The sequence below is a fragment of the Lissotriton vulgaris genome, chromosome 1_1, assembly GCF_964263255.1.
Source record: "Lissotriton vulgaris chromosome 1_1, aLisVul1.2, whole genome shotgun sequence".
NCBI lineage: Eukaryota > Metazoa > Chordata > Amphibia > Caudata > Salamandridae > Lissotriton > Lissotriton vulgaris.
In genome coordinates, this window is record NC_141685.1 from 1,270,616,654 (window position 1) to 1,270,631,702 (window position 15,049).

The 15,049-nt window shown below is 44.8% G+C and overlaps 1 protein-coding gene across 2 annotated transcripts in view; it reads left to right on the top strand.

Annotated features, from left to right (window-relative positions):
* Positions 1–13,728, top strand: part of LOC147748974 (uncharacterized) — a 737,146-nt gene extending 723,418 nt beyond the window's left edge. For both annotated transcript variants that reach the window (XM_086964737.1, XM_086964747.1), the window contains one exon: positions 11,656–13,728. In XM_086964737.1, coding sequence (XP_086820863.1) covers positions 11,656–11,669 — 14 coding nt within the window. In that variant the 3' untranslated portion in view covers positions 11,670–13,728. The remainder of the gene's footprint in view (positions 1–11,655) is intronic.
* The last annotated feature ends 1,321 nt before the right edge of the window (positions 13,729–15,049 follow it).

Below are 15,049 nucleotides of genomic sequence, written 5' to 3' on the forward strand. Positions count from 1 at the left end.
ACAGGAGAAGTTCTCACTGAGGAGGCAGAGGTCGCACACAGGTTCAGACAATATTACCTTGATCTGTACTCATCCAAGAACGGGGAGTTCGATGAGGAGATCTTGGGATACCTTGAACACATTGAACTCCCCAAGCTTACGAACACGCACAGAGAATTCCTAATGTGCCCCATCAAGAAGGATGAAATAGTTGAGGCGTTGGCAAGCATAAGAGCTAATAGCGCTCCGGGGGCGGATGGACTAACGGTGGGGTTCCAGATAGCATTTCAAGAAGTGCTGATCCCTCACCTGAAAACTCTGATGATTTATGTGAATCGGGTTGTATGCCGCTATCAAGGAGGGAAGCCATCCTGGTGGCAATCACCAAGCCGGGCACAGCTCTAGACGAGTGCGGCTCGTATAGACCTCTCTCCCTACTGAACGTTGATACGAAGATCTATGCCAAAGTGCTGGCGACTCATTTGGCGCTTCTCGCCCGACGCTCGTAGCACCAGAGCAGGCAGGATTCATCCCGGAAAGGAACCTTACATACAACATTGGAACGATTTTTGGCCTGATGCAACATGTTAGGCAAGATGTTAAAGCGGTGGCGGTATTTTTAGATATGGAGAAAGCCTTCGACTTGGTGGAATGGCCCTTCATGAGACAAGTTTTAACTAGGATTGGGCTGGAAGCACCTTTTCTGCAAATGATTGGAACCTTGTATGACAGACCCACAGCGAGAATTCGCCCGGGTGACCTGGTCACTGACCCCTTCCCTATCGGCAGAGGGACACGTCAGGGGTGCCCTCTGTCTCCCCTACTGTATGCCTTAGTGGCGGAGCCCTTGGCCTGTGCTCTGCGGGAATACCATGGTCGGGAAGGTATAGGATTCCCTACATATAAGATCGTAGTCTCAATGTACGCGTCGACATGTTATGTACGTTTGTGAGCCTGAACAAAACCTAGGGGCAGTCCTGCGTGAGGTTGTGCATTTTGGTGCGCTATCTGGTCTCCGAGTGAACTGGACGAAGTCCCTAGTCTTCCCAATGACCCCCTTTACACAAGAGTTCGAAGTGGAGTACCCCTTGCAGTGGACATCTGAGTCCATTAGGTACCTGGGTATAAGTTTGCACACAGACGCTGAGCTGCTGTTTAGAGAAAACTATGGCGTAGCCATTAGTAAACTAGAGGATGATGTGGAAGCTTGGTGCAGACTGCCCTTGTCCCTGTTGGGCCTTATATCCGTCATGAAGATGGTGGTGGACCTAGCTGAGCCGCCAGAGGTCCCAGAACTAACCTTTGTGTTAAAAACTGAGGCTGCCCGTAAGCTAGTAACCAACTTATACAGAATAGCTGTATCCCATAGGGAGGCACAGTACACAGGCGCGCAACTGGCCTGGCAGAGAGACCTGCAATTACCACTCGATGATATGTGGCGATACTGCTGCGAGAATACCAGACGCATATCCCTCAATGGTAAACACAGGCTGATTCACATCAAATTTCTGATTAGGGTCTATTACACCCCAGAGCGCTTGCACAGATATGGCCTCTGTGCGACGGCGGAGTGTGAGCGATGTCGCACGCAGGTGGTAGACTTTCTACATCTTGCCTGGCTGTACCCTGGGGTACAGTCCTACTGGAGCGCTGTCTTTGCGGAGCACAGCAGAATCGCAGAGGTGGAGGTGACCTCTGCCCCGCGCTTGCGCTCCTAGGCTACACTAAACGGGTACCTAAGTCTTTGTGCAGACTGGTTGGCATGGGTTTGCTAATGGCGAAACGGGAGGTTGCTATGCGCTGGTTGAGTGGGGCCGACTCCCACGGTCCAAAGCTGGATACGGGATATGATGTATTGGTGCACTCAGTCAGAGTTTTACAATGAGCTGCTGCCTCCCAGGAGCAGGCCCAAACATTTTTGGGGATTGTTTCAGACCTATATGAATGGTAGAGTGGGGGAAAGGGAGGATGTGCTCAGCGTTGAGGAAGAGGAGGCCACAAACGAGGAGGAACTGGGGTGAACAATAACCATCAGAGTGCCAATACGCGGATAAACATATGAGGAGGCTTACCTAGTCTGCTCTGAGGAGCTTGATAGTACTATTTTACCGCCTGCCTGGTTTCGGGTTGTTGGCTTAATGGCTGTGTAATCCTAATAACGGGTGCTGGAACTATGTATATTTGACACTCTGTATTGTGTGTGAGGGTGAGGAAGGGGGGATTTGAGGTTTGCTGGGTTTTGATTCTCTTGGATTTGTAAAACACAATAAAATGATTAATAAAAATATTGGAAGATTGAGAGGCACTATTAAAATTTTAATTCCTCCCTTCTCTCCAATTTTATGCACATCACTATTTTTTCACTTTCACCACTTGATGCACTGCAAATCAGTTATTACAAAGTCTCTTGATACCTCCGAATTCTTCTTACATCACTGATTTAGTAGCATCCACACTTACATCTCGTTCTAATGGCTACAACTGTAATCTCCTTGGTGTGAGGAGACCCAAATGATGACAGTGCGGTATCGGACAGCAACTGATGGGTAATTTTATGCCCTAGAGATTCCTGCTCTGCCTCAGACACACAGGGTTAGCATTTTTTCTCCTACATTTAGGTGTGTTGGATTCTTGCCTCATACAGGACGATTAGTTAATTGCTGAGACACATAGACACCTTTTGTTGTTCAAGTATTTCAGTGGGGGCTGTGTCCGTGTTTAGGTCTATAAATATGCCCTAGGACCCTTCCTTATTTGTATGTTTTTGATGACATTACAACACTAATTCTCCCACAGTTAACGATCGTGATCTTTACCCTACTAATCCTTCTCCACCAGACGACATTGTAGGCCATATAGAATTATTAAGCAGAGCTGCTAATTACCGTGGGGTCAAATTAACTAAAGTAATCCCTAGAAGATTTCCTTTTCAAAACGCTTAGCAGTTTCCAAAGATCCACTCAGACTCCCTATGCTTAAGGGTATGCTAAGACGTGTGGATGAAATTTCTAATTATCCTGTTTGGGCACGTATCCTCACCCCCAGAGTAGACAAAAAATATAGATCTGCTCCATTAGATCCAGCTTACATCAGGGGACAGTTACCCGTAGATTCTTTGGTAGTTTATAATGCACGTAAAAGAGCCAATTCCCAAATGTCAGGAGATGCTCCATATCCAGACAAAGAGTCTAAGTTGATACACGCCTCTGGGAAAAGTGTAGCCTTCCAAGCTGCAAATTTTTGGCTCACTTCCAATAACCAAACACTTTTAGCCAGGTACAATAGGGTGCATTGGGATGAAATGGAGCAATTGCTCCAATTTCTGCCTGATGAGCACAAATCCAATGCTCAAGACCCGGTGCGAGAGGGATATCTCCTCTCATCTCGAACAACTCCATCAGGTGCGCTTTAGATGCCGCTGACACTGTAGCTAGAGCTGTCAACACCAACTTTCTCTTAAGAAGGCATGCCTGGTTACGAATTTCTGGGGTTAAACCAGAGGTTCAAGTTTCTATTCTTAATATGCCATTTGACAAGCAACACCTCTTTGGCCCTGTAGTAGACAGATCCTTAGAAAAGATGAAAAAGGACAAAGAGGTTGCAAAATCTATGGGGGTCCTTCAGTCGCCCTCCGGCCATGGTTCCTTTTGGTACTCCTTCTATAGGGGAGGGTCCAAGAATACCTCCTCAGACACTGCCTCTACAACCTACAAAGGCAACAATAAGCCCTCTGTTTCCAAGGGTTTCTTCAGAGGGAGTTAGAGGCATGGAACGGGTAGAGGTAGAGTTCAAACACACGCTCCTCCCCCTCCAATATCAACCAGTGACTTGCCTAAACTCCCCCGACCATTTAACACCTGTCGGGCGTCTTTCACAATTATTATTTTTTTTAAATTCTTTTTATTAACAAAAGAAATCAACAATACAATACACAAACATTGACCAGGGTGTATCAGGTGACCACTGTTACATCTTTACGGATGTGAGCTCCCAACAACAGCCAGGGATTAAGAAGAAGGAAACGGGCCTAGGCGTCTTCCCGGTCCATGTCTGTAGGTTCCAGTTCCTGCGGCTCACCAATATCACCACGATAAGCATTCCAGGTACCCCAGATCTTGGCTCATTTGCGGGGTCGCCCCCTGGATACATACACTGACTTCTCACGAAACATGCACCAGTCAAGGTCTACCATCCATTTCCTTACCCGAGGTGCCAGAGAGGCACCCCAGAGCTGCGCTATATTACATTTAGCTATCACACACGCGAGAGCCACCCAGACCTTGCCATGACTTGGCAGGTCCTTGGGCTCCCACACATTCAATAAGCATCTCCTGGCCTCCAGCTCGACCCTCACTCCCCATACTTCACTCTTTTTTTAATGTATCTTGGTCCAGAAGTCACAAACCCACTCACACTCCCACAATATGTGCAGGAACGTTCCAGGCAGCCAACACCCTCTTCGGCAGTCAGCAGACCCAGCCAAGCCCATCCTCTGCAGTCCCGAACCCGTGACGTAGGAGCGATGCAAAATCCTAAGTTGAACCAAACGGAGCCTCATGGGGACCGCTACTTCCTTGGGGGACGCCACCGCTTCCCTCCAGTCCTCATCGTCAAGAACAAAGCCGTTGGCAACCCACTGTCTGCGCAACAACACCAAGGGGTCCTCAGTATGGTTGATCAACTTGCTATATGTTAAGGAGATCGCCCTAGTGGGCACTAGACCATCGAGCAAACGATCCTCCAGTGGGGAGGCCACTGGAGGCGTCTCACCTCTGGGGACAATGGCGCTCAAAGCATGACTGATCTGGAGGTACCTAAATCGTTCTGTCTCATTCAGTTGATACTTAGCCTGCAATTCCTCAAACCTCAGCACCCTATCCTTACCCCATATATCGCGGACCTGCGTTACACCAATCAGGTCCCAACTATCAAACCCCTTGGCTTTCCAGAGCATCCCCAACATCTCAGAACTCCACAGGGGAGTGGCCAATGTCAAGCGACCAGCCCATTTGAGGTCTCTGCTGGCCTCATGCCACACTCTTGTAGAGATCGAGGGAGGCCCAACCAGTGGAAACCGACCACGCTTAGCATATAGAACACGGGTATACTCCCCCCCCCCCCCCCCCCCCGGCACTTGGCTGCGGTCCATCACATATCCGGGGTCTACCGGTGAGCCGTATATATCATGGTTTATGGGGGCCAACTGAGACGCCCAGTAGTATTTACGAATGTTAGGCAGACCGATGCCTCAGTCGTACCATGGCAGCACCAATTTCGACAGAGCAATGCGCGGCCTCCCTTCCCACAGAAGGCTACACTGCAGAGACTCAATCTCGCTAAAATATGACTGCGGCACAGGGGCAAAGGAGTTCTGCAGTGCATATAGGAATCGCGGGAGAGCCATCATTTTGAAAAGGACGGCCCGGCCCAAGAGGGAGAGTGGGAGCGTCTTCCACCGCGCAACATCCGACCGGAGTCTAGCTAAGGGGTGCAACAGGTTCAACCGGAAGCGCACCTTGGGATCACCGGAAATCTGGATCCCGAGATGGCGATAGCTAACCAACTCCATTCTCACAGGGAAATTATCAGGCACTCTAGGGGGGGTCTCTGCTCAACACAAAAAGGACTGACTTCGCCCAATTAATCGCAAATCCCGAATACCTGCCAAAGATGGCCAGGACGTCCATGAAAACAATAAGAGAACTGCGTGGGGAGGTCAAGTATAGCAAAATATCATCAGCGTAAAGCGAAATCTTGTCCTCCCAGCCTGCAGTCCAGCGCAGCCCTCTGATCGAGCGGCCCCACCGCACACATGCCGCTAGCAGCTCCAAAGCCAAAGCCAAAGCAAACAAAAGAGGCGAGAGGGGGCATCCCTGTCGTGTTCCCCGTCCGAGAGAAAAGTCTCGCGACTTATGATTGTTCACGACCACACGAGACATGGGGCCGAATATAGAAGACGGACCCAGCCAAGAAATATAGGGACAAACCCCAGCTTCGTCAGAACCGCAAAAAGGTAGGGCCACTCCACCCGGTCAACGGCTATAGTGGCGTCAAGAGACAACAAGACTGCTGGCTCATGGATGTGAGACGCGCCCGCCACCACACCATGCAACCGACGGAGATTAAGTGCGGTGTTACGCCGTGGCAATAAACCGGACTGATCTGGGTGGATCAAGGTCGAGATAACTTTCACCAAACGGGTAGCTAGCAGTTTGGCCAAAATCTTGGGCTCTGCGTTCAACAAAGAAATAGGGCGGTACGAGGAGCAGTCTAGTCTGGGCTTGCCCTCCTTATAAATTACAACAATGTTGGCAACTCGTTGGTCATAGGGCAGCAACCCCGATCCCGGCTTTCCATGTACATATCCTTCAGATACCGGGCCAATCGGTCTGCATGTGGCTTAAACAACTCGATGGGGAGGCCATTGGGGCCTGAAGCCTTACCAGAATGGACCCCCCCTTATAGCCATTGCCACCTCATCATTGGTGAGGGCGGAGTCTAACAATTTCCTATGATCGTCCGACAAGGCAGGCATCGGTATATCACGAATCCTATCTAAGTTGTCGACCTCAGTAAACGTTCCAAGTCTTTCACAATTCTTACCCGTCTGGCAATCAATAACTACAGAAAAATGGGTACTGGAAATTATCTCTTCTGGTTATTGCCTGGAGTTTACTAACAATCCTTCAAACATTCCTCCACGTTCACACAAACCGTCACCAGACCTCTTATACCTCATCAACCAAGAGGTTCAGTCTCTCCTTTTGAAAGTAGCTATAGAGCCCGTAACCCTACAATACCATGGCTCAGGCGTATATTTCCTTTGCTTCCTCATATCCAAAAAGGATGGTTCTCTCAGACCTATCTTGGACCTCAGAGAATTTAATCTTTACATACAATCAGACCATTTTCACATGGTAATGCTTCAACAAGTGCTTCCACTCCTACAACAGGACGACTTTCTGTCTACTCTAGACTTCAAGGACGCGTACTTCCACATTCCAATACATCCCGCTCATCACAAATTTCTCAGATTTGTGGTAGCGGGGCATCATTACCAGTTCAAAGTACTGCCGTTTGGAGTCACCACTGCTCCCAGAGTCTTTATAAAGTGTCTGGCAGTAGTCGCTCCTCATCTAAGAAGGCAACACATTCATGTCTTCTCCTACTTGGACGACTGGCTCATCAAAGCCAGTACATATCCAAAGTGTCTCCAACGCACTCCTAGAACAATGCAGTTACTGCATCAACGGGGCTTCACAGTCAATGTGTTAAAATCCCATTTTCAACCTTCCAACACTCAAAACTATCTATGAGCCACTTTAGATACTGAAATAGCTCTAGCCTTCCCAAGTGCAGCCAGAATTCACAATATTCAGGCTCTAGTTCTCCAGTTTCAGCCCACTCACTCACTACCAGCTCGAGTGTATACGCTGCTGCTGGGAATTAAGGTTTCTTTCATCATGATTGTTCCCCATGCCAGGCTTTACATGCGTCCACTTCAGGAATGCTTAGCAAGTCAGTGGAACAAATCACAGGGTCTTTTAACCAATCTAGTGTCAGTAAACAGCCATACTCCTCACTCTCTGCAGTGTTGGAACCCACAAAATGTATCAAAAGGACAGCCCTTCATAGACACAGTTCCACAGACCATGCTAACAGCAGACACGTCCCTCACTGGTTTGGGGGTTCATATCCAACATCATACAGTGCAAGGCCTGTGGCGTCAACAGCAAAAAACTCCCACATAAATCATCTAAAGTTGCTACCAGTGTTTATAGCACTCAAAGCATTTCAGACTCATCTGCTTGGCAAAGCTGCCCTAGTTTGTACCGACAACATGACAGCTATGTATTACATACAAAAACAGGGGGGACACACTATCTCCAACAGTCAAACCTGGCTTAAGACATTTGGAAGTGGGCCATCCACCACAAAATTCACCTCCTAGCAGAACACCTCCCAGGAGTAAACATCAGATTGCCGATCTTCTCAGCCGACAGAGACAGCAAATCCATGAATGGGAACTTCACCCTCAAGTTCTCCTCCCATACTTTCAAAGTTGGGGATTTCTTCAAATAGATCTTTTTGCCACACACCAAAATGCCCAAGCTTCGCCTCCAGGTATCCACATCCACTCGCCAAAGGCAATGCACTATGAATGAACTGGTCAGGGATATTTGCCTACACTTTTCTGCCTCTTCCACTCATTCCATTAGTGGTTCATAAACTCAGGCAAACATCCCTCACACTGATCCTAGTAGCTTCCACATGGGCCCGTCAACCTTGGTTCACAACCATGTTGGAGCTGTCACTAGTGCCACATCAAAAACTACACCTCACATCCAGCCTCCTCACACAGATCCATGGAGAAATCAGACACCCAGATCCCAAACAACTCAACCTCGCGAATCAGAGTTTGGTTATCTACATCCCGCACCAGACTGTATGAACATCATCAGAGAGGCCTGAAGGCCTACCACAAGAGCCCGTTATGCAGCTAAATGGAAACATTTTGTTATCCATTGCAATATCAATCCTCTTGCAGATTTGCTATCTGTTAAACTTGCAGCGATCACAGTTATCTTACACTTCTATCTGCCTACATCTCACTGCAATAGCTGCATATCTACAAAATAGGCAACACTTATCTCTCTTTAGAGTGCCTGTAATCAAAGGTTTTATGGAAGGACTTAAGAGCTATCCCACCAAGACTTCCACCTGCCCCAGTGTGGAATCTTAGCATAGTCCTCACACGATTAATGGGCCCACCTTTTGAACCCATGCATAAATGTGAACTGCAATTTCTATCCTGGTAAATTACTTTCCTCATTAAAATTACTTGACTGAGGAGAGTGGGTGAACTACAGGCACTAACCATAGAAAAACCTTTTTCCCAACTTCACAGAGACAAAGTGTTTCTTCGTACTAACCCAAAGTTTCTACCTAAGGTAGTTTCTGCCTTTCACATCAATCAATCGGTTGAGTTACCTGTATTCTTTCCTTAATCCGATTCAGTGGCAGAACGGGCTCTACACACCTTAGATGTTCGAAGAGCCCATTTATATTGCATAGAAAGAACAGAGCCATTTTGTAAAACTAAACAACTTCTTGTTGCTTTTGCTCCACCTCACAAGGGCAATCCCATATCCAAGTCTGGTATTGCCAGATGGATTGTTAAAGGCATTCAAACATGTTATGCAAAAGCAAAGAACTTTAACAATACCCCCTAGAGCACATTCCCATTGCAAAATAGTAGAATGGCTTTCTTAGGAAACATCCCCATAGTTGACATTTGTAAGGCTGCAACATGGTCTACACCACACACATTCACCAAGCACTATTGTGTAGATGTGTTAGCAAGACAACAAGCTAATGTGAGCCAGGCAGTACTTAAAACACTCTTTCAGACAACTGCAACAGCTACAGGTTAGCCACCACTTTGGGAGAATACTGCTGTATAGTCTATGCAAAGCATGTGATCTACTGCTCACATGCCTCGAACGGGTTATGTTACTTACCCAGTAAGCATCTGTTCTTGGCATGTAGAGCTGTAGATTCACATGCGCCCACCCGGATACCTATACCTGTTGCAGTTCTCTCTCTTACTCAATTTACATACGTTTTGACATTTCTATACTTTGTTGCTTACTCCATTCTCACCCTCTGCGGGAAAACAATCTAACAATGGAGTTGATGCCCTTGCGCACTGTCACCGAAAGGTGGAGTCCCCTACATCTTGAAAAAAAAACTTGCAAACATCTGGACCCAACACTAGATGGCAGGAGTATGCAAAGCATGTGAATCTACATCTCTACATGCCAAGAACAGATGGTTACTGGGTAAGTAACATTATCCTTAACCTAGCTGATCTCCAGTCTTTTTATTGCCACAATGTGCAATGCATATTACTTTGAAAGCAAACTAACTTGCCACAGGGGGCTCAAAGGCAGGTGTAATATGACACTCTATATTAAAGTTTAGGAAGTTGTTTTGCAGGAGCATATTGTATTCTCTGTAGTTCATGCATCATATGGTGAGAAGGTCCAAGGTAAACACCAATGGATTAGTGTAGGCAAGAGAGTACTTGATTGCAGAGATAAAAATGCTCATAAACCTAGGTCCATGTGGGCTTTGTCTGTATAGTTGAAACAGACTATGCTTACCCTACATGCCTTTGTGACCAAGAGCTATTTCCAGAGGAGTGCAGAGGCAGTTAGTGCATTAAAGAGCCCTAATGCTTCAGATCAGTGGAAGGACTCCGCTACTTCCTGCAAGAAAGGATAAAAAGACGAATGAGTGTGGAAACCAGTGCCTCAGAAATACTGTATCCAATGTACTAAGCGTCCTCCCCATTTCCTTCAAATGAACAAGCAAATTACTCAGTTGACCTACTGGTCGATCTAGGACCAATCCGGACATGTTTTTGTAGGGCTTAGTACCAATCATGACCCCACCCAGAAATTGCCAGAACTGTAAGGGATAAAAGGGTAGCTAAACTGTATTAAAATGAAAATGTCCTCTATTTAGCAGAACCAGCTCTTCGCGTGGGGGAGGGGGGTAGGGGGGGTGGGGGGGGGGGGGGGTTTTGGTAGCACAAGGTCTATTGTCTCCTTATCTCTCTAAAGCACACCATCTTCAAACCATCCCTACAGACTGGATAGTTTGGACCCTACAGGCTCGGTATGGGTTGAAGATGGTGGAGTTCGCCTTCTCCTTCTCTAAAGGTGATGGAGCAGACACCTGACCAGATAATGATTTTGACTGCTATGAATGGGGACTTTTGTCCCTACTTCAACCTACCATTTACTTACATAAAACCTAGACCGCTTTGACAACCTCCTAGGATGTTTCTCCAGAGCGGTATGTCAATGAAAATATTAACTAAATCCCCAATGGGGCTGGTGTTGGAAAAAGGGAACAGTTCTTTGGACAGGCCTCACTGATCTCAGGAACACTGTCCCAACCAGAACCCTATGGAAGCTATGCTATGGATTATAAAAATTATACCAGTCTCTCTTAATCAACGAAAAACGTTTACCACAAATCTTTCTCCCCGCAGGGAATAACAACGCGGTCGTTACGACTGCGTTGTGATTCCCCATACCATTACTCTGCAAGTCGGAACAACGACTTGCGGGGGGGGGGGGGGGTTTGGACTTAAAATCCAACACCTTCCCTATTGTCCGCACAGACTTGAGTTGGAATAGTAAATTATAGTATTCCAACATCCAGCGCCTCCCCCTCCGCAAGTCGTTCCGACTTGCGGAGTAATGTTATGTGGAATCACAACGTGGTCGTTGTAACAACCGCGCTGTGATTCCCTGCGGGGAAAAATACAGCGGGATAATAACATACATTCCACCTAAATACATACTGGACTGCCCAGCCCTCACTTTCTCTACTTTTCGTTCTTCTACCCTCTTAGTTTCTTTCCTTTCTTAATTCTTCTTTCTCAGACTGAGTATGTCAGTCACTCTTCTGCACCTTGCCTATGTCAGTGTTCCAAAATAAGCATCGTCATGCGCACTATTGTAAATTCTGTGCCTCTTGGTAGGATATTTCACTTGTTAAAAGAGCTACTCGTAAGTACATAGTACTGCTTTACTGATACTAAGATATCCTATAAAAAGTTACTATATGTAACATACTTTTTTTCTATTTCTTTCTCAACAGGTTCCTTCAAATAAACCTCAGAGGATGTTATTGTCTTAACTGTTATTTGCCAAACAAATACTTATCAAGGTGTCATTTTTCTATACCAACTTTTTAACAATTGGTTATGTACATAAACATGTTTTTATGTCTAGGGTTTAGGCTGAGCCCAAGCCAAAAAAAGTAATCTCTTTAATACATATTTTTCTAATTTTTTACTGTTCACACGATACTTTCTATCCAAACCAAACATTAATTCTATCAGCTTTTATATCGAGTGAATTCAAAGAGTTTTATACATTTTATAACCTAGCCTGATGCTGTTAATACTAAAACATCTAAAAAGATCATATACACATGAACATTGAACATTTGTGTGTATGTGTGTGTATATGTATGTGAAATCTCTGTATATGATACCTCAGTGAGTTTTCTGTATTTAGGGATTGGATTAGCTGGAGCCCATGTCTGATATGTAACTTTTTGTTAATTTTTAAATGCACACTCTAGATACATTTAAAACTTCTACCAGGGTATTATTTCATTTTAAGCAGTTTTTACCTCAGAGGAATTCAAAGAGCTTACCAGAATACCATGTTTTTGCTGAAATTGAAAATTGAGAATATTTTTCCATAAATGCTCTGAAACAAAAAATCCCTAAAGAGGAGCTCTGCTTAAAATATTGTAACCATACATGTATTAAATTTGGTGAGAAAATGGTGCTCCTTGTCAGGAAAACTATAAATCTGTAACACATTGAGTTCTCCGTGGCATGTCAAGGAATGTTGAGAAGGGGCTATAACGTTTGTGGTGTGCACTCTACTAATTTTATTTCTCACTCTGCCTGGTTGTCATCTTTTCCCACTTATATCACTTGAGGTAGCCATTAAAAATTGACGCGAGGGCATCCTTACATTCTGTCCTTAATATCCTACGTACTTATATTTTGCTGCCTGCTGGAGCAGATAGAAATTCATGTTGTGGTACAAAATGTTCATTGCGTTGGTAACCCATAGAAATATTTCACTTGGAAAATATTTTTTTAAGTGGATCATATTTTTTGCATTTTCCATGTGTTGCTTTTTAAGTCTATTTAAAATCGACGTTGCCGCACAGACACTTCTATTAAAATGTTAATTCCTGCTTTCCAACTCGGAGGCCATAGAACGGTTTAATCAACTGGGTGATGCCCTTTATCTGCCACATCAGTGTGTTTGAGGTGGTGTGTTATTATGACAGACATGGCTCACAGTCCCCAAAAGAATCCTCTTCTGACCTTCAGAGCTACCAATATTTAAAAAATTGCATCGAAGGTGAATAAGTGGACTAATTTCTATATTGGACATTGTTTTAGTGTCTGTAGGGTATGCTCCATTTTTATGTCTACAAAATCAGATATGTTTTAGATAAAAACTTAAATATGTTACATAAATGGAATTTTCTAAATGGACAACAATATTATTCCTAGAGAGTATGCTTCAAGTGCAGCCACGACATTGCTTATCCATACCAATATTTGATTTTCCATCTTGTGAACAACACATCTCCCCCCCAACTCAAATAATCTTCTAAGTTGAAGTCACAATTGTTATTTTAATGTGAATGTGCAATACCAAGTTTCACGCAGCAATTTCCATTTAATAAGTCGATCTTAAATTCATAGTTAGCTGTTTTTTTGTTTTTTCACCGCACTTTTCCTCTACCTGTCATAAATAACACTGTGCTATACGCCGTGTCTTATCAAGTTAAACACTATGGTGGGATAGGTGGAAAATCAAATTTGGTTGAACAACGGAATAATATATGTCAGTACAAGACAAGGTGGATCAAAATGTTTTTAAATGGGAGAAATCGATATTTTTAAGCTTATAAATTACCTGAGTGGCTTTAAATGGGTTTGTCTGGTGACATTTTTGTACTGGTTGCAAAATTTTTAAACTAATATGTTCATAAGCGTTAAGTGACTTTTTAACACGCATTTGGGAGGGAATGTTTTTAGGTATGGACTGGTTGTAATTTTGTAAACCTGCCACAATAAAGCTCCATAATGCACCGTTTGTCTTGAAGTACAACAAATAAATCTGGTTAAACAAATGTTTGTTGCATCTGAATCTTTTTGCTTTTGATTTACCTGGTACTTGTGAGGGCCTTAACAGTCCACATGTATGTAAAGATTTTTATTTGCATTGCTAGAGCAGTGAGTAGTTATTGGGCAGACTACTGTAAGGAACCTCAATTTACAACTGGTTTCCGAGGTCCACCACTACTAGTGCATGTCCATTGCATTATCCAAATAACTCTCTTTGCACATTTAACTTTTCAATTTTGGTGAGGTCCTGCAGTCAAAGCTTTCTGTATGAGGTGATTGTGGTGATAACCTCAGATACATCATGACACCGACACCGTAAAGAACGCTCAAACTCATTGGCAACCATTCCTATGGTTTCAAATACGACTTTTATTGACAGGTAAGCAAAAAGAATATTTAAAAATAGGCTAGAAATCAAAAGGTAGACTATTCCAGCACTACCTGGAGTTACAATACCATTCCAAAAGTTTGTGTTAGTAGTCTGGGCACTAAAATATCTAGAACATTGGCCCAAGACAAATAGTTTTTCAACGGCTGCAGTTTGATGAACTTGAAAGGCTTGGGACTCATTGGGTTTACTTTATTTATTTTTTAATCAACAATGTCTGCCGATAGGACAGAGATACCAGTCACATGAAATGCAGTGTAGCAGCTTGGCTATGATACACCTGCATCAATTGTCTTTGACCACAGTGAATTACCCTGTGATTTGTCCCTCCAGAGTGTCTCTTCTTCACTCCAGCACAGTCAGTGGAGTGTTTTTAGGGTGCAGAGAATCTTTGTGTCCAATTCCTGTGACATTGAAGATCTGATACACACTGCCCAGGTAATGCACCATTCAGAGATCGACTAAGGACCCAACTGATCTCCGTTTGTTTGATTGGCAGCAGCTGTGGTATTGGGTTAACACCGACCATGACATTCCCAGGAGATTACCAACTCTGAGACCTATATGGAGAGACCCATTAGTGATCAACACTTGCTGATAACCAGTCACTGATAAGATGGACAGACAGCCTAAAGGGGTGGGGGGTGGGGAGCAGATTCACAAGTGGTTGTGCCACAATGGATCTCTAGCTCCGCCGCTCAGGTCATAGTCTGTGGTCTAAGCCTTGCTTTTAATCCATCTGGGCTGTAGGTATCCCATGGCTCCTGGATGGACTCAGATGCTTTAGGTTCTCCATGTAGGCCTTTAGTTAGCTAGCTTAATTTAGGCAGGTTTTTCTTTTGCCTCTATAGCTTCTCCCCTTGCAGGACTGTCAAGTTCCTAATTTCCCACAGGCCACTGCCGGAATGGGCTCTTGCAATACAGACATGGCTCCTGCC